The sequence below is a fragment of the Trachypithecus francoisi genome, unplaced genomic scaffold, assembly GCF_009764315.1.
Source record: "Trachypithecus francoisi isolate TF-2019V2 unplaced genomic scaffold, Tfra_2.0 Lachesis_group3, whole genome shotgun sequence".
In the NCBI taxonomy this organism is placed as follows: Eukaryota; Metazoa; Chordata; class Mammalia; order Primates; family Cercopithecidae; genus Trachypithecus; species Trachypithecus francoisi.
The window spans coordinates 1776507-1804179 of record NW_022681468.1 but is presented as its reverse complement, the minus strand read 5'-3'; the positions used below and the strand labels follow the sequence as shown (position 1 = coordinate 1804179).

At 64.2% G+C, this 27673-nt stretch overlaps 1 protein-coding gene across 2 annotated transcripts; it reads right to left on the bottom strand.

The window, feature by feature from the left end:
* Positions 1 to 562: 562 nt before the first annotated feature.
* On the bottom strand, positions 563 to 27673 carry AKT1 (AKT serine/threonine kinase 1). Of its 2 annotated transcripts, none has more exons than XM_033191082.1 (14): positions 27388 to 27673; positions 24524 to 24648; positions 12158 to 12286; positions 8664 to 8775; positions 7656 to 7803; positions 7076 to 7207; positions 6938 to 7003; positions 5050 to 5118; positions 4571 to 4696; positions 4367 to 4495; positions 4003 to 4217; positions 3490 to 3577; positions 1947 to 2049; positions 563 to 1620 (listed from the first exon to the last, which is right to left on the bottom strand). In XM_033191082.1, exons 2-14 carry the CDS (start codon positions 24567 to 24569, stop codon positions 1541 to 1543), a joined length of 1443 nt encoding a protein of 480 aa, XP_033046973.1. In that variant the 5' UTR covers positions 24570 to 24648; positions 27388 to 27673; the 3' UTR covers positions 563 to 1540. The 2 variants fall into 2 exon arrangements, with proteins under 2 accessions (XP_033046973.1, XP_033046974.1); XM_033191083.1 differs by lacking the exon at positions 27388 to 27673 and adding an exon at positions 25051 to 26426.

Sequence of the window (27673 nt, the reverse complement as noted above, 5' to 3'; positions counted from 1 at the left end):
CCAGCCTATCCCCTCCCAACCCCTGCAGCCCCTCCTCCTGCTCTGTCCAGCTTCCAACAGGACACTCTCAGGCCTCCCAGCCTTTCTTCCACCGCGGCCCAGGCCATGACCTTGGCCTCAGCTCTGGGCCCTGCCCTGTCTGTCCTTCCTGGTGGTCAAGGACTGGTTTACTGCCCTACCCAGGGGAACAGCAGCTGGGGCTGGGGGCAGATGGCCACGTGGTCCAATGGTCTTCAAGGCTGGGGTGAAGCTGGGTAGGGTCAAAGGAAGAAAAGGTGGATCCCAATCGGGCAGGGCCAGCAGGGCCTCCCATCTCCCCTCAGGCCAGGCCTCTGGAGATGGGGGAGGAACACCTTCCACGGGAGGCTGCCCCTGGGCACAGACCTGCAGGCTCCTGCCTCAGCCCACCACACAGCCTGTCCCCAAACCTGCTGGGGTGGCGGTGCCCACCAGGAGGAGCTGGGGAGGACCAGCTGCTCTGAGAAATGCTGGTTCCCTCCTGGGACCCCCCCACTCCCTCCCTGGCCACCCACTCCTCCACCTAGCAAAGTGAGTCAAAAACTTGAAAAGCAACTTTTATTGAAGAATTTGGAGGGAAAGTTTCGTATTATAATAGTAAAAATACTAAAGTTTAATGTTGTAAAAAAACGCCGTGGTGCAGCAGCAGCGGCAGCGTCTGGCCAGGAGGGTGTGGAGGGGCCCAGGGACGGCCACCCCCACAGCGAGTCAGTTAGGGCCTGGGGCAACAGCGGAAAGGTTAAGCGTCGAAAAGGTCAAGTGCTACCGTGGAGAGATCATCTGAGGGGGAGGCTCCCGGTGGGGCAGTCACCAAGAACCATGACACAGAAGGGGAAGGGGGAGGGCTTTCCTGTCACAAAGATTTTTTAAAACCCCCCAATGCATTTGAACAACATAATACACAATAACAAATTTAAACCTTCTCCTCTGTCCCACTGGGTAAACCCTGGCCCATCCCTGGTCCCATCCCAGGGGCCCAGCCTCTGATGATGTCCTCAGAGACACAGCCTTAGTGCTGGGGGCGCTGCCGTGTGCCTGCCACCCCCAGGAGAGGGTGCCGGCCAGCATGCCATAGTGAGGTTGCATCTGGGTGCCACAAGGTTGAACTGAGGCCCAGGGCCCCAGAGAGATGCAAGACAGCTGGTGACAGCCCAGGGCGGCTGGCTGACAGAGTGAGGGGACGCAGCGGCAGGAGCTGCCCGGCCCCCCAACGCCATATTGCGCATAGCTGCAGAAGTCCTTAACATTTCCCTACGTGAATCGGATTGTTCTGAGGGCTGAGGCCACGTCCGGAGAACAAACTGGATGAAATAAATTAAAACCCGCAGGACAATTTTCTTCCCTACCCCACTGCGGGGGAGGGTGCTGCCCACAGCACCAAAACATCTCACCATCTGCGCTCGGAGGACGGTGTGGCTTCTCTCAAATGCACCCGAGAAATAAAAACCATTAAATACAGATCATGGCACGAGGCCGCCTCTCCATCCCTCCAAGCTGTTGTCCAGCGCAGTCCACTGCCAGCTCAGGCCGTGCCGCTGGCCGAGTAGGAGAACTGGGGGAAGTGGGGCCTGCGCTCGCTGTCCACGCATTCCATGCTGTCGTCTGTGGGTGTAGACAGCTCAGATCTGGGCGCCCCACCTCCCTGCCACCCCCACCCACCCACAGCTCCAGTAGGGAGGCAACCTCTTAAAACGCAGCCAGCACGCTGTCATGCCACCAGGAAACTGAGGTAGGACCCCACAGATTGACACAGGGACCTGGGCCCTCAGAGCACTGCCTCCCACCCTCATCATTGGCAGTCTCCAAAGGGAACCTTTTTAAATATTTAGATTTTAAAACATCTGAAACCAAAAAGGCTGAACACTGCAGGCCTCTCTGAGGGTGGAGAGAAAAGGGAGCGGGCGGGGGCAGGCACAGTGGCCCCTCACCTTGGTCAGGTGGTGTGATGGTGATCATCTGGGCTGTGAACTCCTCATCAAAATACCTGGTGTCGGTCTCCGATGTGACCTGGGGCTTGAAGGGTGGGCTGAGCTGCAGAGGTGGGCAGACAGGACAGTCACGCGCTTCACTCCCTACTCCCAACACACCCAGACCCTCAAAGCACCTGGATCTCTAAGGGGTTTCCAGGCAGCACTGATGTCAGAGAGTGGCAAGCCACCAGCCCCCCATGGAGGCAGCTCTGGGAGGGAAGGACATGAGGGGTGCAGGAGCACGGAGACACCCTCACCAGCTGAGACGCGAAGTTGCCCTCACAGCAGCCCAGCAGGTAACAGGAGGCAGTGCAGCCCAGCTCTGAGACCCTCCCTGCTACCAGTAGGTGATGACTTTATTTTTGCTTTTTCTTTCTTGTTTTCTTATTTTTCTTATTGGTCTTGTAAATTGGGAAAGAGGGAGACTGGAACAGGGTGCACAGCATGAGCCCACCCTGCCTGCATGGCTCAGGGACTACAGGACCACAGCCTGCTGGCATCTGGCTGCAGAGAGGACTCTCAATGACCCAGGATCAAGGGTGACTCTAAGGTGATGTGCACATGTGAGGAGCTGCCAGAGAGCCCCTCAGGTACCACAGTCAAGGACCCCCTCAAGCACTGTCCCACTCGAGTCTGGCCTGGGCACCAGCACTGTCCATTGTCAATTAGCAAGGTCTCTGGTCAAGGCTGGGCAGAGGCTGAGCGCTGCCCAGGCCCCCCATACCCTTGGAGGGCAGGGCAGGGCTGGACGGTGGCAGGCCTCAGGGCAGGAACTGGGACTGGGACCAGGGCCAGGGCACCCTGTGTTAGTGGGAGGACAGGTGCCCAGCTGGGTCCCAGGGCTGCCCAGCCTGACCAGCTGCACATGGCCTAGAACAGGCATTCAGGGGAGGGGCAGGCTGGGAAGTGGGCAGAAGCACACCTGGTGACAGGGCACACAGCACCTCAGAGTGCAGGCTTCTGAACCTAGCCGGCAGACCCCATCAGCCAGGGTGACGGCCAGGGCTCCTGAAAGATGAGCACCCAGGATGGCGACTCATGTAGACAGAGCTGCCTCCTTCCAGGGCGGACTCCCCCATGTGCCAGAAAAGTAGGTGCTGTCCCCTGTCCCTGCACAGCCAGAAAGTAGGGCTGGGCTCTCCTTGCAGCATAAAGGACTGAGGTCAGACAACAGGAGGAACTGGTAGAGAGCAAGGGGCAGCACCCCTGGTCCACCGCCAGCCAGCCTTCACTGCACAGCATCAGGGGAGGGACCCCCAAGGCTGGCACTCAGAGTGTGACACACCTCTGAGGGGAGGAGGAAATGAGGAGGGCCAGGCCCGTTTCCTGGAGGGAGCCAGCAGTGCCAGAGCTTCTGAGCAGCAGGCACTGAGGTTGGTGCAGCAAGGCCCTCCTTGTACCAGGACTGCAGCAGGCTCCCGAGGTGAGGGCGCGTGTGTGGGAAATCCGGCGAGCGAGCCACGTGCATGCGTGAGTGTGGCTATGTGGGAAGCAGCCGCACCTTCTTCTCATACACGTGCTGCCACACGATGCCGGCAAAGAAGCGATGCCGCATGATCTCCTTGGCGTCCTCAGAGCCCCCGCCAAGCCTGCGGGTAGGAAACAAGGCCGCGGTGTCGGTACTGCCACCCGCCCAGGCCCCAGGCTCAGACCCCTTCCTCCGGTGATGTAGGGCCCGCCGGACAGGACATTCTGGGGCCAGGGAGGGCAGCCGGTGGTGCAGCGTCCCTGAGCAGCTGTGGGTAGCAAAGCACCCCGGGGCTCACGGCAGGCAGGGGCTTCCTGAGTGGGTGTGTGGGGGCTGCAGGGTTGGGGACCGAGGCCCAGCTGACCCTGCCCTACCCAGTCACTCTGCCTGCGCCTGAGGCTTTGGGGATCAGCCCTGGCCAAGGACATCAAGCTCTGGCTATCAGTGTAGTCTGGGAGGTGCCAGGACCACCTGGCACAGGGGCAGGTGCAGCCTGGGGGTGAGGGGCTGGAGGTGGAGCCTGCAGCCGGGATGGGCGGCTCTCACCTCTGCTTAGGGTCCTTCTTGAGCAGCCCTGAGAGCAAGGACTTGGCCTCAGGACCAAGCGTGCGCGGGAAGCGGATCTCCTCCATGAGGATGAGCTCAAAAAGCTTCTCGTGGTCCTGGTTGTAGAAGGGCAGGCGGCCGCACATCATCTCATACATGACCACGCCCAGCCCCCACCAGTCCACTGCACGGCCGTAGTCATTGTCCTCCAGCACCTGCACGGGCGGCAGACGGGCAGGACCTGGCATCAGGGGGTGTCCGGGGAGGTGTCGTGACGTGCTTGGGGCACAGAGAGGACACAGCTTTGCGTGTGCTCGGGACGTGGGGACACAGCGACGCGTATGCACGCAGGTGGGGCGCACACCTCGGGGGCCAGGTACTCGGGTGTGCCACAAAAGGTCTTCATGGTGGCGCCGTCCTTGATCCCCTCCTTGCACAGCCCGAAGTCTGTGATCTTAATGTGCCCGTCCTTGTCCAGCATGAGGTTCTCCAGCTAGGGGAGAGGTGGCCAGGTCAGTGCCGCCAGGCTCCCAGGGCCCTGCCCCACCCCCAGTGCCCGCCAGCGCACCTTGAGGTCCCGGTACACCACATTCTTCTCCGAGTGCAGGTAGTCCAGGGCTGACACGATCTCGGCGCCATAGAAGCGGGCCCGGTCCTCAGAGAACACACGCTCCCGGGACAGGTGGAAGAAGAGCTGTGGGAAGCGCGACCTGAGGCACAGCCGTGGCCGGGCCTCCGCCCCCACGGCCTGCAGGGCTGGCGTTTCTCAGGCAGGGTCTCAGGGCATTGGACACAGGGAAGGGACCAGCCCCCAGAGGGCACGGGGGCCTGGAAAGTCTCAGAAGCCCTAACTCAGCAGGAACAAGTCACCCCACAGCGGGCAGCTGCCTGGGCAGGCATCACACCACCCACCCAGCAGGGAGCACCATCTGGTGCTGTGGAGAGTAGCCGAGGTTCCGGGAAGGACCAGCCCCACTATGGGCGGCCCAGCTGCCAGGGCTGGGTCCACAGGCCGTGAGGCCCATCCCCCGCAGCCCCAGCCCCTACCTCGCCCCCATTGGCGTACTCCATGACGAAGCAGAGGCGGTCGTGGGTCTGGAAGGAGTACTTCAGGGCCTGCAAGGAAGCGGAGCTGGAACTGCAGCCCCACGGGCAGGACAGCAGTCCCGCACCACGCTGCCCGATACCACGCTGCTTGATACCAGGCTGCCCGATACCATGCTGCCCCGTGCCACGCTGCCCGACACATTGTCCCACACCACGCTGCCCCCCACCACACACCCCCACACCACACTGCCCGCACCGCGCTGCCCCCACCACACACCCCCACACCACACTGCCCGCACCGCGCTGCCCCCACCACACACCCCCACACCACACTGCCCGCACCGCGCTGCCCCCCACCACGCTGCCCCCACACACACCCCCACACCACACTGCCCGCACCGCGCTGCCCCCACCACACACCCCACACCACATGCCCGCACCGCGTGCCCCCACCACACACCCCCACACCACACTGCCCGCACCGCGCTGGCCCCCACCACACACCCCCACACCACACTGCCCGCACCGCGCTGCCCCCACCACACACCCCAACCACACTGCCCGCACCGCGCTGCCCCCCCACACACCCCCACACCACACTGCCCGCACCGCGCTGCCCCAACCACACCCCCACACCACACTGCCCGCACCGCGCTGCCCCCACCACACATCCCCACACCACACTGCCCACCCACACAACCCCACACCACACTGCCCGCACCCGCTGCCCCACCACACTGCCCGCACCGCGCTGCCCCCACCACACACCCCCACACCACACTGCCGCACCGCGCTGCCCCCACCACACATCCCCACACCACACTGCCCGCACGCGCTGCCCCCACCACCACCCCACACACACTGCCCGCACGCGCCTGCCCCCACCACACACCCCACACCACACTGCCCGCACCGCTGCCCACCCCCCCACACACACCCCCACACCACACTGCCCGCACCGCGCTGCCCCCACCACACACCCCCACACCACGCTGCCCGCACCGCGCTGCCCCCACCACACACCCCCACACCACGCTGCCTCACACCATACTGCCTCACACCACACTGCCCCACACCACGCTGCCCCACGCCACGCTGGCCCACGCCACACTGCCTCACACCATACTGCCTCACACCACACCACACCACGCTGCCCCACGCCACGCTGGCCCACGCCACGCTGCCGCACACCATGCTGCCTCATGCCACACTCCCCCACACCACGCCACGCCACATCGGGCTGGGCCCTGGCAGCCCCTGAGGCGCCAAGGAGGGTTTGAAAGGTGAGCAAAGTGGCCTGGGCTCAGGTCTCCAGGGCGGGTTGGGACCTCAACAGGGGGCAGTGCTCCCAGCACCAGGGCCCTGGCAAGGGAGGACGCACCCTCCCAGGCAGAGCCAGCTTCCTGCCTTCCACCACAGGCGGCTGTGCTTTTAAAACAAAGGCTCCTTCTGCAGGAGAATCATCCCCAAACACAGTGACCTGGAACTAACCAAGTGGCTGGAGCCTGGCCCCCTTCACAGTAAATACCTCCTGGGTCGAGTCCCCAGAGCGGGCTCCCCAGGACAGAGCCCGGGTCTCCACAGAAGCCTGGCGGGCAGGGCTGCAGGGCATGGGGAGCTGGGGCCTCCTGGAGCCTCGGCAGAGTGCAGAGACGACCAGGGCCACCTGCCCCACCTGCCCGCACACAGGAGCGGCGAGCACAGCCCCCAGACCACATCGGACCCCTCCACAGCCTGACCCTCCAGGGCAGGCCTGTCACCAGCGGCGGAATCCGCGGTGCGTAAAGCCCTCACGTACCCAAGAAGACAGGACATCGTTCCCTAGAGACAGCCCCAGGAGTCACTACCTGACCCCAGCCCTTCAGATCCCGTCTGGGCTCCCACTCACCGTGAGGAAGGGGTGCCTGGAGTTCTGTAGAACACGGTTCTCGGTGAGTGTGTGGGCCACCTCGTCCTGTAAGGCAGGATTGGGTGAGCTGCCGCCCCGCATCCTCGTCTCCACCCTGCCCCACCGCCCCGGCCCCACCTTGGCCACGATGACCTCCTTCTTGAGGATCTTCATGGCGTAGTAGCGGCCCGTTGCCTTCTCCTTCACCAGGATCACCTTCCCGAAAGTGCCCTTGCCCAGCAGCTTCAGGTACTCAAACTCGTTCATGGTCTGTGGGCAGGCACCAGGGTCAGCGGGTGGCGCTGCCCACAGTGCCCAGCTGGTCGGCATGTGTCGGGTGGCATGAGGGGCCCCGGTCATCCTCGGCAGACTTGGAGGCGGAGCCAGGAGAGGCAACCGCTTCACACCTGGTGGCCTGCTGGGCTCCGCGGGGAGTCCGGATTTACAGGGAACACATGGCTGCAGCCCTAGCTCAGAGCGTGGGGTTCAGGGAAGGGTGGGGTAACACTGCCCAAGCCTGGCAGGGCTCAGCGGCCCCACTATTTCTCTGACATAGGGAAGAGGACCCACCTGGGAAGCAGCCGCGCCCCACACGGAAAACCGGCCTAGATGGGGATCGCCGTGGAGTGCTGAGTGTCTCCTGGGCCGAGCTGGGACCCCATGACCCACCCAGCTCTCCACAGCCCCAGGCACAGGCAGAAATGGGCACAGGCCTCACCACGCGGTGCTTGGGTTTGGCCAGGGACACCTCCATCTCTTCAGCCCCTGAGTTGTCGCTGGGTGAGCCCGACCGGAAGTCCATCATCTCCTCCTCGTGCTTTTTGAGGCCATCGGCCACTGTCTGGATGGCGGTTGTCCACTCCTCCCTGCAGGCGGTCAGGTGAGGCTGCAGCCCTGCACCTCACCCCATGAGGTCAGGAGCCCCACCCCACGGCTTATACCCACCCTCCAGCCTCACAAGCGGGGTCCCCAGAGACAGCCCTGAGGAGGCCACCCCTTGACCTGGGCTGGCCACACACACTCAGGGTCAGAAAGCCCTTCTGGACCTGGGGGACACACAGGCTTAGCCCCCAAGCAGGGTTCAAGCCCCCAGCAGGACTCCAGCCGAACTCCAACCCACAGCAGGACGCAGGCCCACAGCAGGACTCTGCCCCCCAAAAGGACCCTGCACCCCAGCAGGACTCCACCCCCCAAGCAGGACTGGCCCCTCTCCACCAGGTTTTTCTTTTTTTGAGACAGAGTCTTGCTCTGTCACCCAGGCTGGAGTGCACTGGTACAATCTCGGCTCACTGCAGCCTCCGCCTCTCGGGTTCAAGCGATTCTTGTGCCTCAGCCTCCCAAGTAGCTGGGATTACAGGTGTGTACCACCACACCCAGCTAAGTTTTATATTTTTAGTCGAGACGGGGGTTTCACCATGTTGGCCAGGTTGGTCTCGAACTCCTGGTCTCAAGTGATCTGCCCATCTCAGCCTCCCAAAGTGCCAAGATTATAGATGTCAGCCGCTGCGCCCGGTCCCTAGACAGATTTTATCTCCAGCCTCAGTTTCCCCACCCAACCCCACAGGCAGGACTGGGCCAGTTTCCAAACTGGGCTCTGAGGAGGGCCTGGGATCACTGGGGAGTAAGGATGGCTATGGGCAGAGGCGCCCAGCACCCGCCATCCCCATGTCCCTCCTAAGCGCTAGGGCTGCCCAAGTGCCCGGCCTGGCCGCCACAGCCCACGTACCGCTCCTCGGGAGTCTCCACGTGGAAGGTGCGTTCGATGACAGTGGTCCACTGCAGGCAGCGGATGATGAAGGTGTTGGGCCGGGGCCGCTCCGTCTTCATCAGCTGGCACTCTGCGGGCAAGCAGAGCCTCTGTCTGCATGCATCCCCCTGCCCCTCCCAGGGCCCTCACCACAGTCCCCACCGCACCAGCCAGCTCCCCTTGCATACCACCCACAAGTCCTGGGAAGCCCCATCTCCTCCTCTCTCCAAGCCTCAGTTTCTCACCTCATAGAGTGGGGCTAGGACCCCCGTTCCAGCTCAGACACTCTACTCCAGGTTGAGGCAGCCCCAAAGGGCATCTGGCCCAGGGTCAGGTCAACCCCCACCATCGTCCCCTCCTACAGTCCTTCCTTCAGTCACTGAGCCCCACCGTGCGCCAGGCCTCAGAGGATGAGGGATATGGAGATCCCATAGAGGGGCTGGCATGAGGGGGACACCCCAGAAAGCAGCTTGTCCTACCTCGTGTAGAAATGTCCTGCTGTTTTCCCAACCTCACCCTGAGTACCTGGGAAATACAGACACCTAGAGCACACGCACACCTGGGGCACACCCACACCTGGTGCACACCCACACCCGGGGCACACGCACACCCGGGGCACAGCCACACCCGGGCACACCCAAACCTGGGGCACACCCACATCTGGGGCACACCCACACCCAGGGCACACCCACACCCAGAGCACACCACACCCGGGGCACACCCACACCCGGGGCACACCCACACCCGGGGCACACCCACACCCGGGGCACACGCACACCCGGGGCACAGCCACACCCAGAGCACACCCACACCCGGGGCACACGCACACCCGGGGCACACGCACACCCGGGGCACACCCACACCCGGGGCACACGCACACCCAGGGCACACCCACACCCGGGGCACACCCACACCCGGGGCACACGCACACCCGGGGCACAGCCACACCCAGAGCACACCCACACCCAGGGCACACGCACACCCGGGGCAGAGCCACATCTGGGGCACACGCACACCTGGTGCACACCGAAACCTGGTGCACACCCACACCCGGGGCACAGCCACACCTGAGGCACACCTACACCTGGAGCACACCCATATGTGGGGCACACCCACACCCAGAACACAGTCACACCCGGGGCACACCCACATCTGGGGCACAGCCACACCCGGAGCACAGCCACACCTGGGGCACACCACACCTGGGGCACACACACACCTGGAACACACCCACATCTGGGGCGCACACACACCTGGAACACACCCACATCTGGGGCACACACACACCTGGTGCACAGCCACACCTGGAGTACACAGCCACACCTGGGGCACACCCACACCCGGGGCACACCCACACCCGGAGCACACCCACACCCGGGGCACACCCACACCCGGGGCACAGCCACACCCGGAGCACACCCACACCCGGGGCACACAAACACCTGGAGCACACCCACACCTGGAGCACAGCCACACCTAGAGCACACCCACACCTGGAGCACAGCCACACCCGGAGCACACCCACACCCGGGGCACACAAACACCTGGAGCACACCCACACCCGGGGCACACCCACACCCGGGGCACACCCACACCTGGAGCACACCCACACCTGGAGCACAGCCACACCTGTGCACACCCACACCTGGAGCACAGCCACACCTGGTGCACACCCACACCTGGGGCACACAAACACCTGGGGAACATATACCTGGGGCACAGCCACTCCTACTGCACGTACACCCTGAGGGCTGTGGGAACGTGCGGGGCCCTGAGAGGTGTGAGTGAGTGCAGTGTGTAGCTGCTGGGGCTCCTTGGCAGGCTCTGGCCCAGCCTGTGCAAAGCAGGAGGGGGCTGAGGGGCCAGTGGGGGGCCTCTGACATTCCAGCATCGAGGCCCTGGCAACCACAAGGGGGCCTGGCCAGGCAGCGAGGGAGCTGTCTTCCAGGCCTGGGGGCCAGGAGGGGGCTCAGGACCAGCCTGGTGGGGAGGGTGGCCTGTGTCAACATAGGCCAGAGAAGTGGAAACCAGCGTGAAGCCCGGGCACACCCACCTCCCACTTGCTCCTGGATGGTCTGATCTGCCCCAATATGCAATCCCCAGGGCCAGGGTCTCAAGCCCACTGCCCCGGAACCCTTCTCTGGAGGAAAGCTCCTGGCCCCTGCCCAGCTCTGCTCCTTGGCCAGGCACTCCAGACCACCCACCTATGGCCTAATCTGAAGGCCCCAGCCTTGCCGGCTGCTCAGGCAACACCCCCCACTGGTACCCACCCATGTGCCTCCCCAGAGAGCTCCCTCTTCCTTCCTTCCCGATGCCTCGGCCTGGCGAGCACACCCACAGCACCCGTCCCCAGCAAGGCCCTGTCCCAGGTGCCACCAGGCACACAGCGAGTATCCAGCCTCTCCCTGATCCCTGAAGCCCCCAGCCCCAACCAAGGAGACACTGGGGAGGGCGTGGGGCAAGTTACGCAGCCCTGCCACATACAGATGGCCCACAACTGGGTCCTACTTAGCTACTCAATCACACCTTTGGCTGCCACGGGCAGAGCTGGGCTCCAGGACAGGGACACAGAAAATGAGGACCATGCTGGGAGGCCCACGTGCCTCCAGCCTCCCACCTAGCGGGTGCCTGGGTCTCCATGCCAGGGTTCCCGTCTAACACGGGCAGGGTCGCACCTGCGCCCGCTACAGGTAGGGAATAAAGCCACAGCAGGGGAGGCAGGGAGTGTCACGTGTCTCATCTCCGTGGGGTGCTCCGGCCAAGGCCCCTCGCTGGCCTTTCTGCACCTGCCCCTGCATGGGCAAGGAGGCTTCCACCCTGCAGCCTCACAGAGGGGGAGCAAAGGCTCCGCCATGGGGTTTGGGGACTGAGAGCCTGTGCAGGGAGAGGCATGAGCTCTTCCTCAGTGATGGAGGCTCAGAGCTAGAGACCCAGGTGGGCTCCATCTGCCCCGCTAGGAGGAGGGGCCCCCGGGTCAGCTGTCCACCCTGAGGCTAGGCTCTGCTACCACTTGTCTGGACCCTCCAGCCTCCAGAGCATGGGCACCAGGGAACTGCTCCACAGTCAGCCAGCACTGGGACTCGGCCCAGAGACCCCCACCTAGCCAGCCTTGGCCTCGGGACTCGGCCCAGAGACCCCCGCCTAGCCAGCCTCAGGACTCAGCTCAGAGACCCCTGCCCAGCCAGCCTCAGCCTCAGGACGCGGCCCAGAGACCCTCGCCTAGCCAGCCTCAGCCTTAGGACTCAGCCTGGAGACTCCCACCCAGTCAGCCGCCTCGGCTTTGGGACTCAGCCTGGAGACCCCTGCCCAGCCAGCCTCAGGACTCAGCCCAGAGACCCCCACCCAACCAGTGCTTGTTGCTTGCTGGCCCAGGACATGGAGGCTCCAGGGCACCCCCATCGGAGGGCCTGGTGGGCAAAGAGGGCTCCAGCCAACCCCAAATCTGAATCCCGAAAGGCTGAGGGGACACTCACGTGCCACAGAGAAGTTGTTGAGGGGGGCCTCACGTTGGTCCACGTCCTGCGGCCGCTCCTTATAGCCAATAAAAGTGCCATCGTTCTTGAGGAGGAAGTAGCGTGGTCGCCAGGTCTTGATGTACTCCCCTACAGACGTGCAGGTGGTGAGGGCCACGCACACTCTACCCGTCAGACCCTCGCCAGGCAGCCAGGTAGCAACTGGGTGTGCCAGGACAGATGTGCCTGGGACGCCTGAGTCCCGGGGGGCAGGCGCAGTGGGCGAGCTGTTTCTTAGGGCAAGCGACAGAAGCGGCCCTGGGTCAGTGGGAAGGCAGACTCGCCCCACCACAGCGCCTCTCTCAGAAGAGCCACCGCTAGCTGTGTCTGAAAACGGGCTGGGCCAGCTGGACGCAGGGGATGGAGTACCATTGACAGGAGGCTGGGAAGAGGTCTGGGCCAATCTGCACAGCCTTCCTGGAAGAGGCAGCACCAAACCAGCCAGTCCCCAGCAGGCACCAGCAGCAGCTCGGGCACCAGCTATGGCCACAGGGGCTGCAGGGCTAAGAGCATTCCCCAATCAACCAGGGTTGGCCAGGTGGCGACAGCAGCTGACAGTGGCAAGTATGGGCTGTCCAGCATGGCCGCCCCCTACCCCTGCTACCCACCAAGAGGATGGAGCATGGCGTCAGCAGTGAGAGATCAGCACTACTCAGACTGAGGGCCAGGCTTGCGGGACAGGACTGCCCCACTGCCGTGGGACAGCACTCCCTGTCTAGGGGCCTGGAGCACAGTCCTGGGGACTGCCAGTGAAGCCAGACACGGAGGTGGCGCAGCCAGCTGGGCAGCGGCCCCAGGGCACAGAGGCTGTCAAGTCCCCAGGCTGAGACCCACACTCAGGCCCTGCCGCCGTCGGCCCTGCTGTGTCCCACCCATGGGTCACTCAGGTACACGGGAATGTTTTCCCTCAAGTTTTGCAGCATCAGCCACTTCAGGCGTTCGCACTTCAGAATCAGAGCAGCTGTCCTCGGTGATAGCCCAGCAACCACCATTTTTCATACTGACACTCGGAAAAAAATGTTCCACTACATTTTGCCGAGCAAGGAGTTTGAACAACAGGGAACTTACTAATTAAGCAACTGCTTCATCGGAGGGGCCACTGGGCAGGGGTTGGGGAGGGGCCAGGGTAAGGGGTTGGCGTCCCTGAGCTCTGGGGCCTGGGATTTCCTGCTACACTGAGCCCCTGACAGGGACACCTGGAGGGATGTGGGGGACAAGCAATTGTCCTGTCACCAGACCACCCACCACCCGGTCCTGCTGGGTCTGCATGGTGAGCCCAGACGCGCCCAGCCCTCCCTGGTGCACAGGGAGGTCCCAGCAGGGCAGCAGCCCCAGGGGAGCTCAGAGGCCATGGGGCGTGGGCATCTCAGAGGGCAAGGCGTTCTACTTTCCAGGGAGCCACGGGCGCTCAGAGGCCATGGGGCGTGGGCGTCCCAGCGGGCAAGGCGTTCTACTTTCCAGGGAGCCACGGGCGAGCTCTTTCAGAGGTGAGCCACCAAGGCTTGACAAATGGCCACCCCCCAGCCAGGGGACCTCTCCCTCCTGCCCCAGTCCCAGGTGCCAGATGCCCTTCCCACCAGCACCATGGGACGTGGTCTCCACAGGACCAGCCCTCATTCTGCCCAAGCCAGGGCTGCTGGGGGGATGCTGGTGGAGGTGGGGACACCCCACCCAGCAGGGCCTGAGTGTGGGGAGAGGCTGCTGTCGGGTCTGGGGTGAACCAGGGAGGGACAGCCGCAGCCCACTCACAGCTGCCTGACACCCCTGGAGGATGGCCAACACCCAGTTGCCCATCTGGGGAGGAGGGTCTAGGGCCCAGAATCTGCCCCATGCCCAAGAGCACTCATCAGAGGACCCCACCCACTCCATTGAGCCCTCCATGCCCCTGCCAGTGGGCTGCCGGGCAGGCGTGGTGCTGCCACCCTTGGGCGCCGGCTCCTGTCCCTGGCCTGGGATCTCACACACACACCCCCGAGTGTGCACAGACACGCACACACGTGCCACACAGCTCCACCTCCCCTCCCAGGTCCCCTCCCGCAGCCACAGGACCCCTGCAGGTGCGGCAGGCAGGCAGGGGCTCTCAGTGAGAGCAGAGCAGGCTCGGGGGGCTGCATACAGCCCACTCCACCCGTCCCCCATCCTAGGCCACCCTGCTGCTCGCGCCCACCCGCCTGCGTGCCAGTCTGGAGCTGTCGGCCCCTGATGGAGTGCCTCCCATCCTGCCAGCTGCCACTCCCCAGGACGCTAACTGAGCGGGAAGACTGATGAGCGCCCAGGCCCGGCACCCCTGAAACCCATCTTGATCCACCAACTGCTGCCAGCCCCCACCGTGCCCAGCATGGCCCCGTGCTGCCCCCGAGCACACAGCCCCGTGCCCAGCCCTGGTCTTGCCCCTGTCCCTGCCGCCACAAGCTAAGCCCCAGGTTCTGGGAGCTGGATCTGGGAGTGCGGGAGGGGCAAGCCCAGGGGCGGCGCTTACCAGGCGTAGGGGGTGGAAGAGGGCAGGTGCCCAGACCCGAGCCCTCCTGGGGAGTCTTGGGGTGGGCAGAGGCCCAACTGGGCCCTGGGATTTCAGTGCCTTCCTCTCGCCTGGCCCCACAGACCCAGGGAGTGGACAGGGATCACGGCTGGCCCAGGGCAGGCCCGGGAGACAGGTTTGAGTGAGGGAGCCTCACTTGGCCTTTGTCTTCGGAAGCCCGGCCCAGCACACAGACCCCTCTAGGGGAGGAGCAGGATCCCCAGGGACCGGGATAAGGGGTCCAGAGACACACAGTTCTTTTTCTTCATCTCCCGCCTACAGGGTCAGCCAGGCGATCAGTTGTGGGGGTGCCAGCTGCGGCCAGGGCCGTGGCTTGCATCTTAACGAGTTCAGCTCAGACAGGATGCTGGGTGGGCGGCCAGCCCCAACAACAGATGCCCCAGGGCCCCCCTACTCCCTGCTCCAGGACTGCGGTGACACAGGACTGGGCAGGTGGAGGAGACAACCACCCGGGGCCCAGCATCACTGTCCTCACGGCCACGGGACACCTGCAGGCTGGCACCTGCCTACTCCAGGTCCCTCAGGAGGGTGGGAGCACAGGCACATCAGTCAGGGCCGCCCCACAGACCCCCCACACGAAGAGACCGGCCACATGGACTCTTCTCCTTCGCTGTCCTGAGGGTCTCCAGGGGAATTGGAACCTGTCATCCAGGCCTTTCTTGAGTTCCCCACCCTGTTGTGGTCCTCAGATGGCCCCCACTCGAGGAAGGAGTAGAGTCCACTTGGAGATGCGTAGAGCCAGCTGGCGTCCCCCCGACCCCACCCCACTTACCCCTAACCCCACCCCACTCCACCCCACCCACCTACCTGCCCGCACAGCTGACGGCACCAAACAGAGTGGGCACAGACCCCCAGGTTGCCATGCCAGGCCCTCACTCCACATGGGTACAGGCAGGAAATAAATGGGGAGCCCAGGGCACGCCCCAACCCACAGAACAGAAACCCACACACAGCCAAAGCCATCTCCTGCCAGCAGCCACTCCCAAGGGCAGTGGAGACCCCCTGGCATTCAGGCCCAGTCCCTAACTGGGCCTCTTCAACCCCTAACTCTCACACCCCCATTCTTGGCTCGAGAACCCCCAAGTCCCCAACCACTGCACATGCTTCAGACCTGGGACCTGGAGCAGGCAGGATCCCAGCACAGCCCCGGCCTGGGCCTCAGGATCTAGCAGCAAAGAGGGCTCCGTGCCCCTTCAGGAATGTCAGCAAGTCCGGATGGGGGACCCCACACCACTGCCAGAAGACCTGAGTGGGGGCCGAGTGGAGGACAGCACGGGACCGGTCCCACCCTCCTGCCCCATGGCTGGTCCCCCCGGCAGCGGGGAAGCAGCAGCTCCAGTCCCACCCTCTAGGGTTCTCTCAAGGCCAGCCCCGGGCCGGTGAGAGCCGCCCTGACGCTTAACCCTGTGGCCCTGCACCTATCCAAGACCGGGTCCTGTGAAGCCACAAGGGAAGGGGCTCCTGTGCCCGATGGAACCCATAACCCTCCCCGCCAGCCAGCACATCCACGGCCCAGGGTCTAGGCATGGGAGGTGGCTGCCCTCGGTGGGGTAGGCAGTTGGCCAGACGCCTGTGCCCTGCCTGGAGGGACAGAGGAGCCCAGGCTACCCCGACCCCTCCTGCACCTCCTGGGCCCCATATCACCCAGCCCTGGTCCCTTTGGCATTCCCATGTCCCGAGTGGCCCTCCGGCAGGAGTGACCTTCCATCCCCAGTGCTGCTCATCCCCAGGAAGGGGCTGGAGCACCCCCAAGGAAAGGGGGTTCCTTCCCAGGAGTCCTCCTGGGCCGAATAGCAGGGTTCGGAGAGGAAGCTGCTCTTGCCTGGCCTCCCCCAGCCCACACCCCACCATAGGAGCCGTGCGGACAGCCACAGGCAGCACACCCTCTCCACGCCTCGCACACGCGCCCCAGGCCACACTGGGGGTCAGGGCCCCCAAGGCAGCGCCCACGAAGACATGGGGACCAGGACCCATGTGCCACGGGCAGGACTGGGTGGCCCCTGAGGGCCAGCTGGAGGGTGGTCCATGTCCCAGGACTGACACACGTCCTCCTGAGCCACCAGGTGTGTCAGCCCCTCTAGGCCACCACGTCCTCAGCTCCATGAACATTTTCTCAAAGTCCCCAGTTCTCAGGAAACTGCTGGATAAACACTTCGCAAAGACGGTGGTGGCAGCGGCTGGCAGGGTGCCAGGCGGCACTGAGCTGCTTCTCCACAGTGAAGTGAGCCCAGCAGGCCCTGGGAGCGGGCGCCAGCTGACAGCGGCCACCGCGGTCCCCACTGACGACACATCCATCGCCCCAACAGCTGCCGGGGGCCCATTTACCTTCTCCAGCACATTGAGCAGACGGCCCCGCTGACGGCAGCCCATGAGGGGCCCGCAACCCACCCTCCCTGCCTGCCAGGCCTCTGCCCGGGCCCGAGAGTCCACATCCCTTTACCAGCAGCCCTCGAACCCTGTAAACAACCAGGCTGGGGTGAGGACAGGGGAGGGGCCACACAACAGAGGCCAGCTGACCCCACTCGGCTGGAGCCCCCCAGTCTGTGGGTGAAATGCATCCACTGCTCCTCCCGGCACAAGCCCTTCTGAGGGGCACAGGCGGCCAGTCTGCACAAGGAGGTGCCTGTTCCCGCCAGACAGAGGGCTGGCGCTCCACCTGCCTGGGCCTCTCCCAACCCAGGACCCATTCTGCTCTCCCAGAAAGCCCACCTGGCAGGCAGGGCAGGCAGGGTTCATCATGCCCATCAGCTCCCTGGGGAAACTGAGACTCAGGGGAGGTGACCCTCAAGGTCACAGAGACGCAGATCACGACCAGAGATCCCAGGTCCTGCCGCTCAGGCAGGGTTTGTAACTTGACACAAACTGGAAATTCTTCACCACCTTCTGTTCCACCACTGAGCAGGCCTCAGCCTGACACACACACACCGGGAGGAACGTGGGTGCGGGCAGGGGGCACCGCCATGACCCCATCTGCCTCACTGAGGCACAGCTGGAGGTGCCGGGGCCCCTCTCCCTGCTGCCCAGGGCAACGCCTGGCTGGCAGCTTTCCATTCCCCGGGGGCTCTACAGCGGTGGGGTACCGGGCCTCCCCCTGGCGCTGCCCCTGACAGACCACCTGAGAGCCTGGATGTCCCCCCACAGGCACTGCCCGTCACCCACCCCTCGGGCTGGCAAAGGCACCCCACCTGCCACACACCCACCCATCGCAGAGCCCAGCAGGGGCACATCCCAAGACCCTGTGGATATGGCCCTGTGCCCTGTCCCCCACCTCATTTTTAGTCTCCCCCAAGCAAGCCCCACCCATGTCATGGCCCACCCTGCCTACTCAGGAACCCTGCAGATGAGGCTGTAGCCCGTCCCTGGCACCTCCTGCTCTGCCCCCGCCCACTCTCCCCGTAACTGGCAGCAGGCTTTGCCAGGTGCCCTCCACCCAGTGGGTTCCCAGGGCCCTCACACTCACTCCCTGCATGGGAGGAAGCAGGGCATGGGGACAGCACACAGTGCCTGCTGCGAGGGAGGGCTGGCCAGAGTGTCCCACGTGTAGACACTGCCCTTGGGAAAGGAAGTGGGCACGGGCACAGGCTCCTTCTGGGGCTCGGTCGGGGTCACAGAGCCATGCCCACAGCCCCTCCCTCCTCCTGTCTCTCTCGGGCAGGGCCCCTGGCGGGTGAAGGGCTCCAGTGCTGACCTCTCGATCCCTGACATCCCAGGACAAGTGCCCTGCACTGCTGGGGGGAACTGGAACCAAGCAGTAGGGACGTTCTCCCCCACCCCAGCCCCAGGAAGCACCTCCCAGAGAGAGACCTCCCCACCACCGGCGGCTCCTGTTTCTGCCCTAACTTGGAGCCACGCCTGGGGCAAGAGGCCCCCAGAGCATGGCCGGCGGAGGAGGTGCTCCCCAGAGCATGGCCGGCGGAGGAGGGTGCTCCCCAGAGCATGGCCAGCGGAGGAGGGTGCTCCTTCTGATCCCCTGGCCTGCTGGGATACTGCAGCCCTGACCCCCGTGGCCTCACCCCCACACCGCACCAAGCTTGTGCAGCTCAGCATCTCTGCGCCCTACCTGGCTGCTATGCCCCTGGCCGCAGTCTGTGGGGAAGCCAGCCAGTCCGTGGCCAGCCCAAGGGCCCCTCTGCATACTCCGGGCCCAGGGAGCAGCCACCTCCCCGCCAGGCCTGCCCGGGGGGTGTCTCCACCCCTGAGCTGGACAACCAGCTGAAGGCCTGGGCAGGTGGGCCCGCCAGGTGACAGGGTATGGGTGGGGTCTGCAGTCACCGCCTGGGGGGTGTGTGAGCCCAAACACAGCACCCCAAGGGTCCCACCCCAAAGCCCCCAACATTGGCGGTAGAGTCAACAATGAACTCCCCACTGCCTCAATTCCAATGTTTCTGAAATCCAAACCTATCATTTCTTAAGGTTCAAGGAAAACACACCTAAAGGCGGAATGACAGGGAAGGGAACTCCCACTGGGGATGAGGAATTGAGGGGCCTAGGGTTCACCCAACAGCCCCATCCTGGCCTAGAGCCCCAGGGCCCTCTGCCAACCTGCCCAGGGCTCCAGCGTTGGGCTGGAGGAACCTTCTCCTGAGGCAATGGGACTGGGCACAGTGGTCCAAGCAGGCAGAAGCAGCAGGCATCTGCCCACCTAGGGTGGCCTGAGGAGCAGGCCCAGAGCCACAGCCACCAGGCTCAGCTATGGGAGGGCCCGAGGGCAGGGTGCTGGCCCCAAGCCGGACCGGGTGTGCCCAGGCAGAGGGGACGCCAGCAGGGGCCGCGCCAGTTCCCTCCGCTCAGCCTCCCACAGGACTTCTAGGAACCCGGCCTGATGCAACCCAGCCAGGCCTCTCCTGAGAGTGGAAGGTGTGCAGGGGTCCGGGCGCCAGCGCAGGAACTATTCCACACACATTCTGTCCCCTCTCCTGGGCCTCAGTTTCCCTTTCTGGAGTCCAGGCCCCCACAGGGCATCCCTGTCCAGAGAGGGCCAGCAACCAAGAAACAGACAGGAAGAAGAGCTGCCCATCAGAAGCCACCAGGCGTGGGGCTGAGGTCCAGGGCTGGGGCCAGCGGTGACCCCTCACCCCCACTCAAGGCCACCTTGGCTTCCTCTTTTGTTGTTTTTGAAGTGAGAACTCAACAAGCGCCCAAAACAGGAACCTCCCCATGCCGGCGGCCTCCACCACAGCTGTGCCATGACCTCCACCAGCCTGTGCCTCCAGCAACACCCAGGTGGGCCCAGGGCTGTCGGGACCCCCACTTTCTGCCCAGCCCACCCATCAGGAGCCAGCACACTTGCCTCCCAATCTCTGTCCCTGGCCCGCCCACAGGAGCCGTTCCGGACCCTCCCCCAGGGGAGGCGGAGCTTGGCACTAACCAGCCCAGGGCCCCTAGGACTCAGACTGAAGCCCCCCAGATGCAGGCTGGGGTTGACCCTCACCTGACAGCCTGGGAAACTGAGGCCCAGGAGGCACAAACAGCCTTGGCCTGGAGCTCACAAGGTTCCCACAGGCTGAAGGGAGAGTCTGCGGGCTCCCTCCTTCAGGGTCCTGCTGGGCCCCTCATCCTGGCAGGGTAATGAGCAGCCTCCATTTGCACACAAACAATTAGCCCAGCGGGGCCCTCCACGGCAGCTGCTCTCTGGAGTGGGCTCGGAGCCCCCCACAGACCTCTCTTCTCCCGGGTGTGTTTACTCAGCAAAGTCAAGGCCTCCTCCAGGATGAAGGGGAGTGGGCTGTACCCGCTGAGGTCCCCCACCTCATACAGAGACCCCAGGACCAGCTGGATGGCTGGGCAGCAGCTGGGGTGCAGTGAGGGTCTGTGTCACTCACCAATGCGAAGTAACACACTGGGGTGGGACCACTCTCTCCCTGCCTCGGGGCCCCCTGCAGGGACAGCCAGTGGCAGAACCTCAAGGCGGGGAGGGGGGTGGGAAGGAGGCCCAGCCTGGGCACCTGCTTGGGGTCAGAGAGCAGCCTCCATACTCCCCACCAGGGCGCCTGGGGCTAACTCAGCAGGAGCGGTGAGGGCGCTGCCCTGAGGCCTGGATTGGGGGGTCTATGCCAAGCATGGGCCCGGGGTGGGGCACGGCAAGGACTCAGATGTCCGGAGACTGGACCCTCCGTGAGCTGCATGGACGCATGGTCCCATGTCACCCGGGTCCGGCCGGGTACCCAGATCCGTGGCTTGGACACGCCACCCATGTGCACTCAGGAGCATCTGCCGCGTAGACCCACGCATCACAGGCAGCTTCCCTCAAGCCACGCCCACTCGGCCTTGGCCTGCTGGGTTACAGCCTGCCGAAGGCAGCCAGGCCTGCAGCTCTTCCCCGGGCTCCTTCTCAGTGACCAGCCTGAGGGAGCCCAGGAGGTGCCCCTGTGGCTGGCACCCACTCCTGGTCTAGACCCAGCTGTTTCTCAAGAGCCCAGAGCCCCTCACCCTGGGTCCCAGCATGCCGGCCACCCGCCTTGGCCCTCTACTGACCCACTTGGTCCGGCCAAGTGGATGGAGGGATGCTCAGGAAGACAACCGCAAGTGGACAAGGACAGGCCCCCAGGCCGGCAGCTGCACCACAGCAGCTCTCCATGGGGCTGGGCTGCAGCCAGGCTGGTGCGTGGCCCCAGGAGTACTGGGGCAAGCGGGCAAGGTGAGCAAGCCGTTGGGGAAAAGTACCTCAAAAGAGCCACACAGCCTCTGGCCAAAGCCTGGCACGGAGCTATCAAAGGAAGGAAAACTGCAGGCTGGAGGCTGAGTTCAGCCAGATCTGTGCCCTGGCCCAGGGTTGATTTTTTAAAATTGTCAGCCTTCAAAAATCAGGAGACTTCACACAACAGAACAAATCTTTGAAAACGCAAACATCTGAGCAACACTGAGCCCACCAGGTCACCAATGGCCAGAGCTGAGCTATGGCTGCTTATCCACTGACACAGCCAAAACAGTAGGGGACATCTGGCCCCCTGTCCCTATAGGTCCCACCAGCCTCCTCGCTAGCTCCTGCCCTTAACAGCCTGAGCTCACCCTCCAGGAACCATCTTCCTGTTAGATGCGCAGACCCAGAGGCCTTGCCTGGGTCCAGCCACAGGTCCACACAGGCCTGTAGCCGGAACTCCTGTGTCGCCATGCCAGGTCCCTTCTATCTCTGAAGCTCCTCTGACCCAGAGCACACATATCAGAACAACAGAAAGCAGGCTGGGCCACTTCCCAGAGACGACACCCACCTCGCAAGGGGCAGGAGAAGGAACCTTGGCCTGGCAGACACTGCCACTCTCCCCTCACACACAGGGAACACCCATCCCCTCTCAATGACCACATCACCCCTGAAGGCACCATTACGAGATGTGTGGCCAGCCCAAGTAGCCTTGGTGGGACTGTCACCTGGGGGTTCAGCTGAGAACCAAAGTGCCCCAGGCCATGGCTGTGGGGAGTCCCGGCAAAGGGGACAGGTGTGGGCCAGCCTCCAGGACAGCACCCTAACCTGCAGGAGCAAGGAATGGTGGGGAGTGGCACAGGGCGTCTGCAAGGGGCTGCGGCCAGGTCTGGAGGACAGTCACTGCATCCCTCCCCAGCCAGGCCTGAGCACTGTGAAGCAGGGGTGGGGTCAGCCCAGCACAGCCCTGCTGCGGACAAGGAGGCAGTTGGTACCTCCAGCCAGTGTTATGGGTGGGGCTGGCCCAGCCAGCAGGGTGGCAGAGCACATCTGCAACACACAAGGGGCCCGGGGACGGGAGTGGGGAAATGCGGCAGGCCCTGGGGGAGAGGCTTTCCTCCGCAAGCAGGGACCAGCTGTGCGGGTGGACGCCCACCTGTTCTTGGCAACAAGAAGGGCTATGCCTGCCAAGGGCATATGTCATACCCACACCACCTCCCATCCTCAGCGCCCACTACACTGGCAATGGAGGAGGAAGAGCCAGGGGTAGAGGTACAGGACCCTCTCTCCTGGCCTGAGGCTAGGGGTCAGGTGACAGAGCCCAGAGGCTGCTGAGGCTGGCTGGACCCCAACTCAGGGCCCCCCGCAAGCCATTCTCTACTCCACCAGGTCTCTCTCCCACCACTGCTCCCTGGTGTAGATGGGGAAACTGAGGCCCAAGGAGCTCAATGAACTTGCCCTTGGAAAGGGACATGGTGATGGAGTGGCTAACCAGGGTTCAAACTCAGCTCTCTGGACACCCCACTGAGCCTGATGCCCCGTCCCTGCCAGGCCCCTCCTGAGGGCACGACATCAGCAGCAACCTGAAAACCACCCGGGGCCTCAGAGGAGCACTCCCGCCTGGGCCCAGCTGGCTCATGGGCACCCCAGTCACTGGGGCCTGGGCCCCTGGGCAGTCAAGGCCCTGGCGTCTCCTGGTCAACCCAAAATCCAACAGTCTACCAACGAACAAGCATTTGCCAGGGATTAAGAAGCAGCGGCCCCAGCAGCAGACTGTGTGTGGCACAGAGAGGAACAGGGCCAGGGGCAGCGGGGGGGGTGTCCCTGACACCAAAGAGGGCTGCGAGATGAGGTAACAGAGCACCTCCAGACACAGGTGGCAGGACTCCTGGGGAACAAGCAGGGGACAGCACGCGGGAGGGGATGGAGAAGGCAGGCTGGCGCAGGAGGCCTTCAGGGGAAGCCGCGCCAGAAGCTCCCCATGGACTATAGGCCTCTGCAGTCTCCTTGTCTTCATCTCGAGACCCCGCGTGACATCACTGGTAGCTGCCAACTGGAATGCTCCAAACACACAGCCAACCACACCCGATCCCCCAGCATCTCATCTCGGGCACTCCTTCACCCCACCCCAGGCTCCTGTGGCCTCAGGCCTGCTCTTCTGTGAGCTCCTATACATCCCACAATGCCCCATCTTGTGACACCCACTTTTGCTACACCTCCCTGTCTGCTCCAGCTGTGTCTGGGGTCTCCCCACTACCAGATGTGAAGCCCATCTGCTAAACGGTATACGCAAAGTGGGCAGCTGCTGGCATGAGATCACTAGAACTCAGCAGGGAACAAGTCTGGAAAAAGAAGTCAGGAGAGGGCAGACAGATCCCGCCTGGGGCAGGAGAGAGTGACTCGGCCAGAGGACCTGAACCTGAATAGGAAGCCTACCCCAGCAGGACAGAGGAGCAAAACAGCCACCCAGCCTCCACTGCATCCCCGTGAGCAATGGAGGGTGGGCAAGGCAGAAGGGCCCACACAGGGTTGGATTGGGTGGGGCTATGTCCCCAGCTCCCATCCCACCAGCTCCTGGCCAGGCCCCTTGAGGAGCACCCCCTCCACGGGCTGCAAGGCCAAATGAGTGAGGAGGGGGACTCAGGGGCTGGGGGGCCTGGGCTCAGCCAGCTCTGTAGCTCCAAGGCAAACATGCCCTGCGCCCAGGCGGTACGGATTCCCCCCACCCCCAAAGCTCAGGCCTGAAGCAGGCACCAAGCCAAGCCAAGCAGCCCTGCCCTGCCCTCAGGAGCCCTTGGGCAGTGCCCCGGGCCGCCAGCGTGCCAGACCCTGGAACAGCCCAGTGTCCTCGCCGCCTTCCAGGAAAGCCAGGAGAGAGGCTGGCAGCAGCTCCCCCGCCTGCCAGGGCCCGCACCAGGAAGCCACTCAGATGGCCGGCCCTGCACGGGGCCTCATCCTCCTGGCCTCCCCGAGGCCGTGCCCTCCATGCCATGGGAAGACATGGGTCCCTGGACACTCACCCTAGGCCAGCCCAGGGTTCCCAGGGGAGGCAGTCCCTCCCACCCAGCAGGCCTGGGCACAGGCACTCACAGGCCCTGGGGCCACCCCCATCCCTCCCTCCCCAGGCCCAGCCCGGGCAGTGGGTACCAACCTCGTTTGTGCAGCCAGCCCTCCTTCACAATAGCCACGTCGCTCATGGTGCCCAAAGCTTCCGCGACGCTCCCGCGCTCCTCTCAGGCTGGCGCTCCCCGAGCCCAGCTGGCCTGGCCACAGCCTCTGGGAGACGCAAAGGAAGCTGAGTGTGAGGCCATGCCCAGCTAAGGGAAGCTCCTCGCCCAGGGTGAGTCGGAGACCCACTGCACGTGCCTGGGGGCTCCACCTGCACCTGCCTTCCCAGGTGGGCTGCCATCCCTCTAGGCTCTCTGACCCCCAACTGCCGGCCTGCCTTACCTCCCCCCAAAACACTCACGGCTGCCAAGTGTAAAATCTACGTAATTGAACACAGTTCCCCGGACCTGGGCCTCTCCTCATTCTAGGCTGAGTCCCCAGCCCCTGCCACCCGCCCCCCGCAACAGCCTGGCCCTGAGAGCTGCTGCCTTGCTCCCCTCCCCATTCCCACCTCCCGGAGCCTTTGGACAAATCATCCCCATCCCCAAAAGGCCTTCCAGCCTGCCTAACCTGACGCACCAGCTGACAGGCTGCCTCCTCCAGGCAGTCCCTTTGAGACTTCTTTGACCCAGGCTGGCTTGGCCTTCCCTAAGCCCCTGGTGACAGATGGCCCCGTTTGCTCTCCCTGTGCATGGTGTTCCTACCCATGGATCCTGGGACAGGGAACAGGGCTCCTCCCTGCTCCCCAGACGAGGAAAGCAAAGAAATTCAAACATGAAGAAGACTGGACCAGGATGCAGGCCACTGGTGCAAACGGCCCAGAGCCCTCCAGGGCGAGCCCAAAAACCTCCTGGGAGAAACCCCAGGCCCCTCCTAAACCACAGCGCCCCTGCCGGTCTGAATCTGGTTCATTCATTTGGCCAACGTGTACCAGGCGTCTCTGGCTTTGCCAGGCCCAGTGCTGGGCGCTGGAGACAAAGAGAGGTTCAGACAAGTCGGTCAGTGAGGAGCACCCAGTCCAGGGTGGTTACAGACCCATAATTACAGCAGTCGGGAGGCAGCAAGTAAGTGGGGGAGCACTGGACAGGCCCCTACCTTGCAGTGGCCCACCAGCCAGCCCTCACCTGAGCACACTTTATCCATTGATCCTGCATGGCTTCCTCATTTCCCCTCTGATAGATGAACTCCTAGGCATCCCTCAAAACCCAGTTCCCATATCACCAACTCCTGGCATCCCGAGAAAGAGCACTCGGCATGCTCTTCCTGTGAGCAGTCCTCTGCTACCCTTCCAGACGGGCCTTCCTGAGGGGAGAAGGGCCCTCTCTGGGACCTCCAGGCCAGGCAGAGACACCTGACGACCTCTGTGGAACGGACCCCAACATAGGCCTTTCTACAGTCAGCCAAGATGCTCTCCCACCAGGCAACCTTTCCGGCCTCCTGAGGCATGGGCTGGACACCCACCGAGGGTTGCTTTGCATTGATTGTCTTAAGCTACATTTAGAATGGCAGGAAGGCCCACTGCCTTGTGTCTAGTGCCAGGACAGAGAAGACCACACCTTGCTCAAAGAGGGAAATGCCCCAAGTACTCAGCAGGATGGAAAGCAGGCCAGACCCGAGGAGGGCAGGGCTCCCAGCTGCGCACGCCTCAGGCACAGGGGGCTCTGACGACAGAGTGGGCGTGGCCTGGAGGCAGAGGGCTGGACTCAAAGACCTCTGGATGTCCCCCCACCCCCCACCCGGGCCTGCGCCCCTCCAAGGCCTGCTGCTGACAGAGTCAGACAGCTGTCCAGAGCCATGTGTAAAAATACATCTGTGCACACACAGGGTGGTGTACGTCTGCACAGAAACGTATACACCAGGCCAGTACAGGGCTGCCTGTGGAGGCGGAGGGACCCCAACTTCCCACAGCCTCTGTACCTGCCACCTGCCTTTACCATAAGCACATATTCTTGCTACTATTATTATTTAAGTCACAACTTAAAAAAAAAATACTCTGTGTTTCGAAAGGGCTCCTCCATCTGCCTCCAGAACCCTGGTGTATGAGAAGTCTATACAGCTCCGGGGAGAGGGAACCGGGCCTCCACCAATGCACTCCGCCCTTTGCTTGGATGAGGGACTCAAAGCAGTCAAGAAGTGGCCACCTGGAGCAAGGCCAAGAGACCCAGGAGTGAATGTGGGGCGGCCTCTGGCTACAGAGCAGGGGCCCAAGCCAACCCCGCTTACCACAGCAGCACTCAGGGGCCCTCCCGACAGGACCAAGGCTCGCTAGCGCCCCAGGATACTCAATCTAAGGGGCAAGCCCCAGCTGCCCTCCAAGCCTCGGCCTCTGGGACGGGCGGGCAGGACCTCCAGGACCCACCCAAGACAGGAAGCAGTTCCGGGGCCCAGGAGGGTCAGTCCTTTGTGGCTAGCCTGGGTACCCCGCCACCACGTACAACTTTTTGTCCGTGGGAAATGAAGTCTTCTTCCGGGCCCTCCCACAAACTTGAAGGCCGTCCGCGGCGAGCCTTTCTCCTAACCCTGGGGCACCTCCGCCGGCTGTCTGCTGGCCCAACGCCCGAGGAGCCCCACGGCCCGCAGGGGCACCCCGAGCGCCAGCCCCAGGCCCGGCAGCGCCCCTTCTCCCGGGCCCCGGCCTCGCCGGGTGGAGCGGCCTCCCCAAGGTCATGAAGGAGGCTGGGGCCGGCAGCCTGCACCCCCGGCGCCCGGCGTGGGGCCGCCCTCCCTTGGCCGGGCCCGCGCGCCCCGCGCCCTCCCCGCCCAGGCCCGCTCGGCCACTTCCTGCTCCCGCTCCTCCATTCTGGCGGCGCCGCGGCTCGCGCCCCGGCCCGACCGGCCGGGAACAAAGCGGCCCGGCCCGCGGGGAGGAAATCCGGGCCCGGGCGGCCGCGGCGGGCGGGGACTCACCGGGCCGCCGCGTCCGAGCGCGAGCGCGGGCCTAGCCGGCCGCGGCCTCCGGCGCCCGCCGCTCCGCATCCCCGCGGGCCGGCGCTGGGCGGGGCCGGGCTGGAGGCCGCGGCGGGCAGGGGCGCTGCTCGGGGCCGGGCCTCGCGTGCCGCTGCCGCTCCGTGCCCGGTGCCCGGCGCTCGGTGCTTGGCCGCCTGCTCCCGTCCTTCGGGCCGCGCTGGCTGCGCTGGGCCAGCCGCCTGCCGCGCTTGGTCCTGCTGCCGCCGCCGGCCCGCCCTCTCCCCGC

Bases quoted from the DNA above. Each gene is read 5' to 3' on its own strand.
- AKT1 (XM_033191082.1), bottom strand. From the start codon at position 24,569: ATGAGCGACGTGGCTATTGTGAAGGAGGGCTGGCTGCACAAACGAG. The intron at 7,804-8,663 runs GTACGTGGGCTG...GACCGCCTGCAG, and splicing joins GTGGAGACTCCCGAGGAGCG to GGAGGAGTGGACAACCGCCA. The intron at 3,578-4,002 runs GTGAGAGCCGCC...TCCTACCCGCAG, and splicing joins AAGAAGGACCCTAAGCAGAG to GCTTGGCGGGGGCTCTGAGG.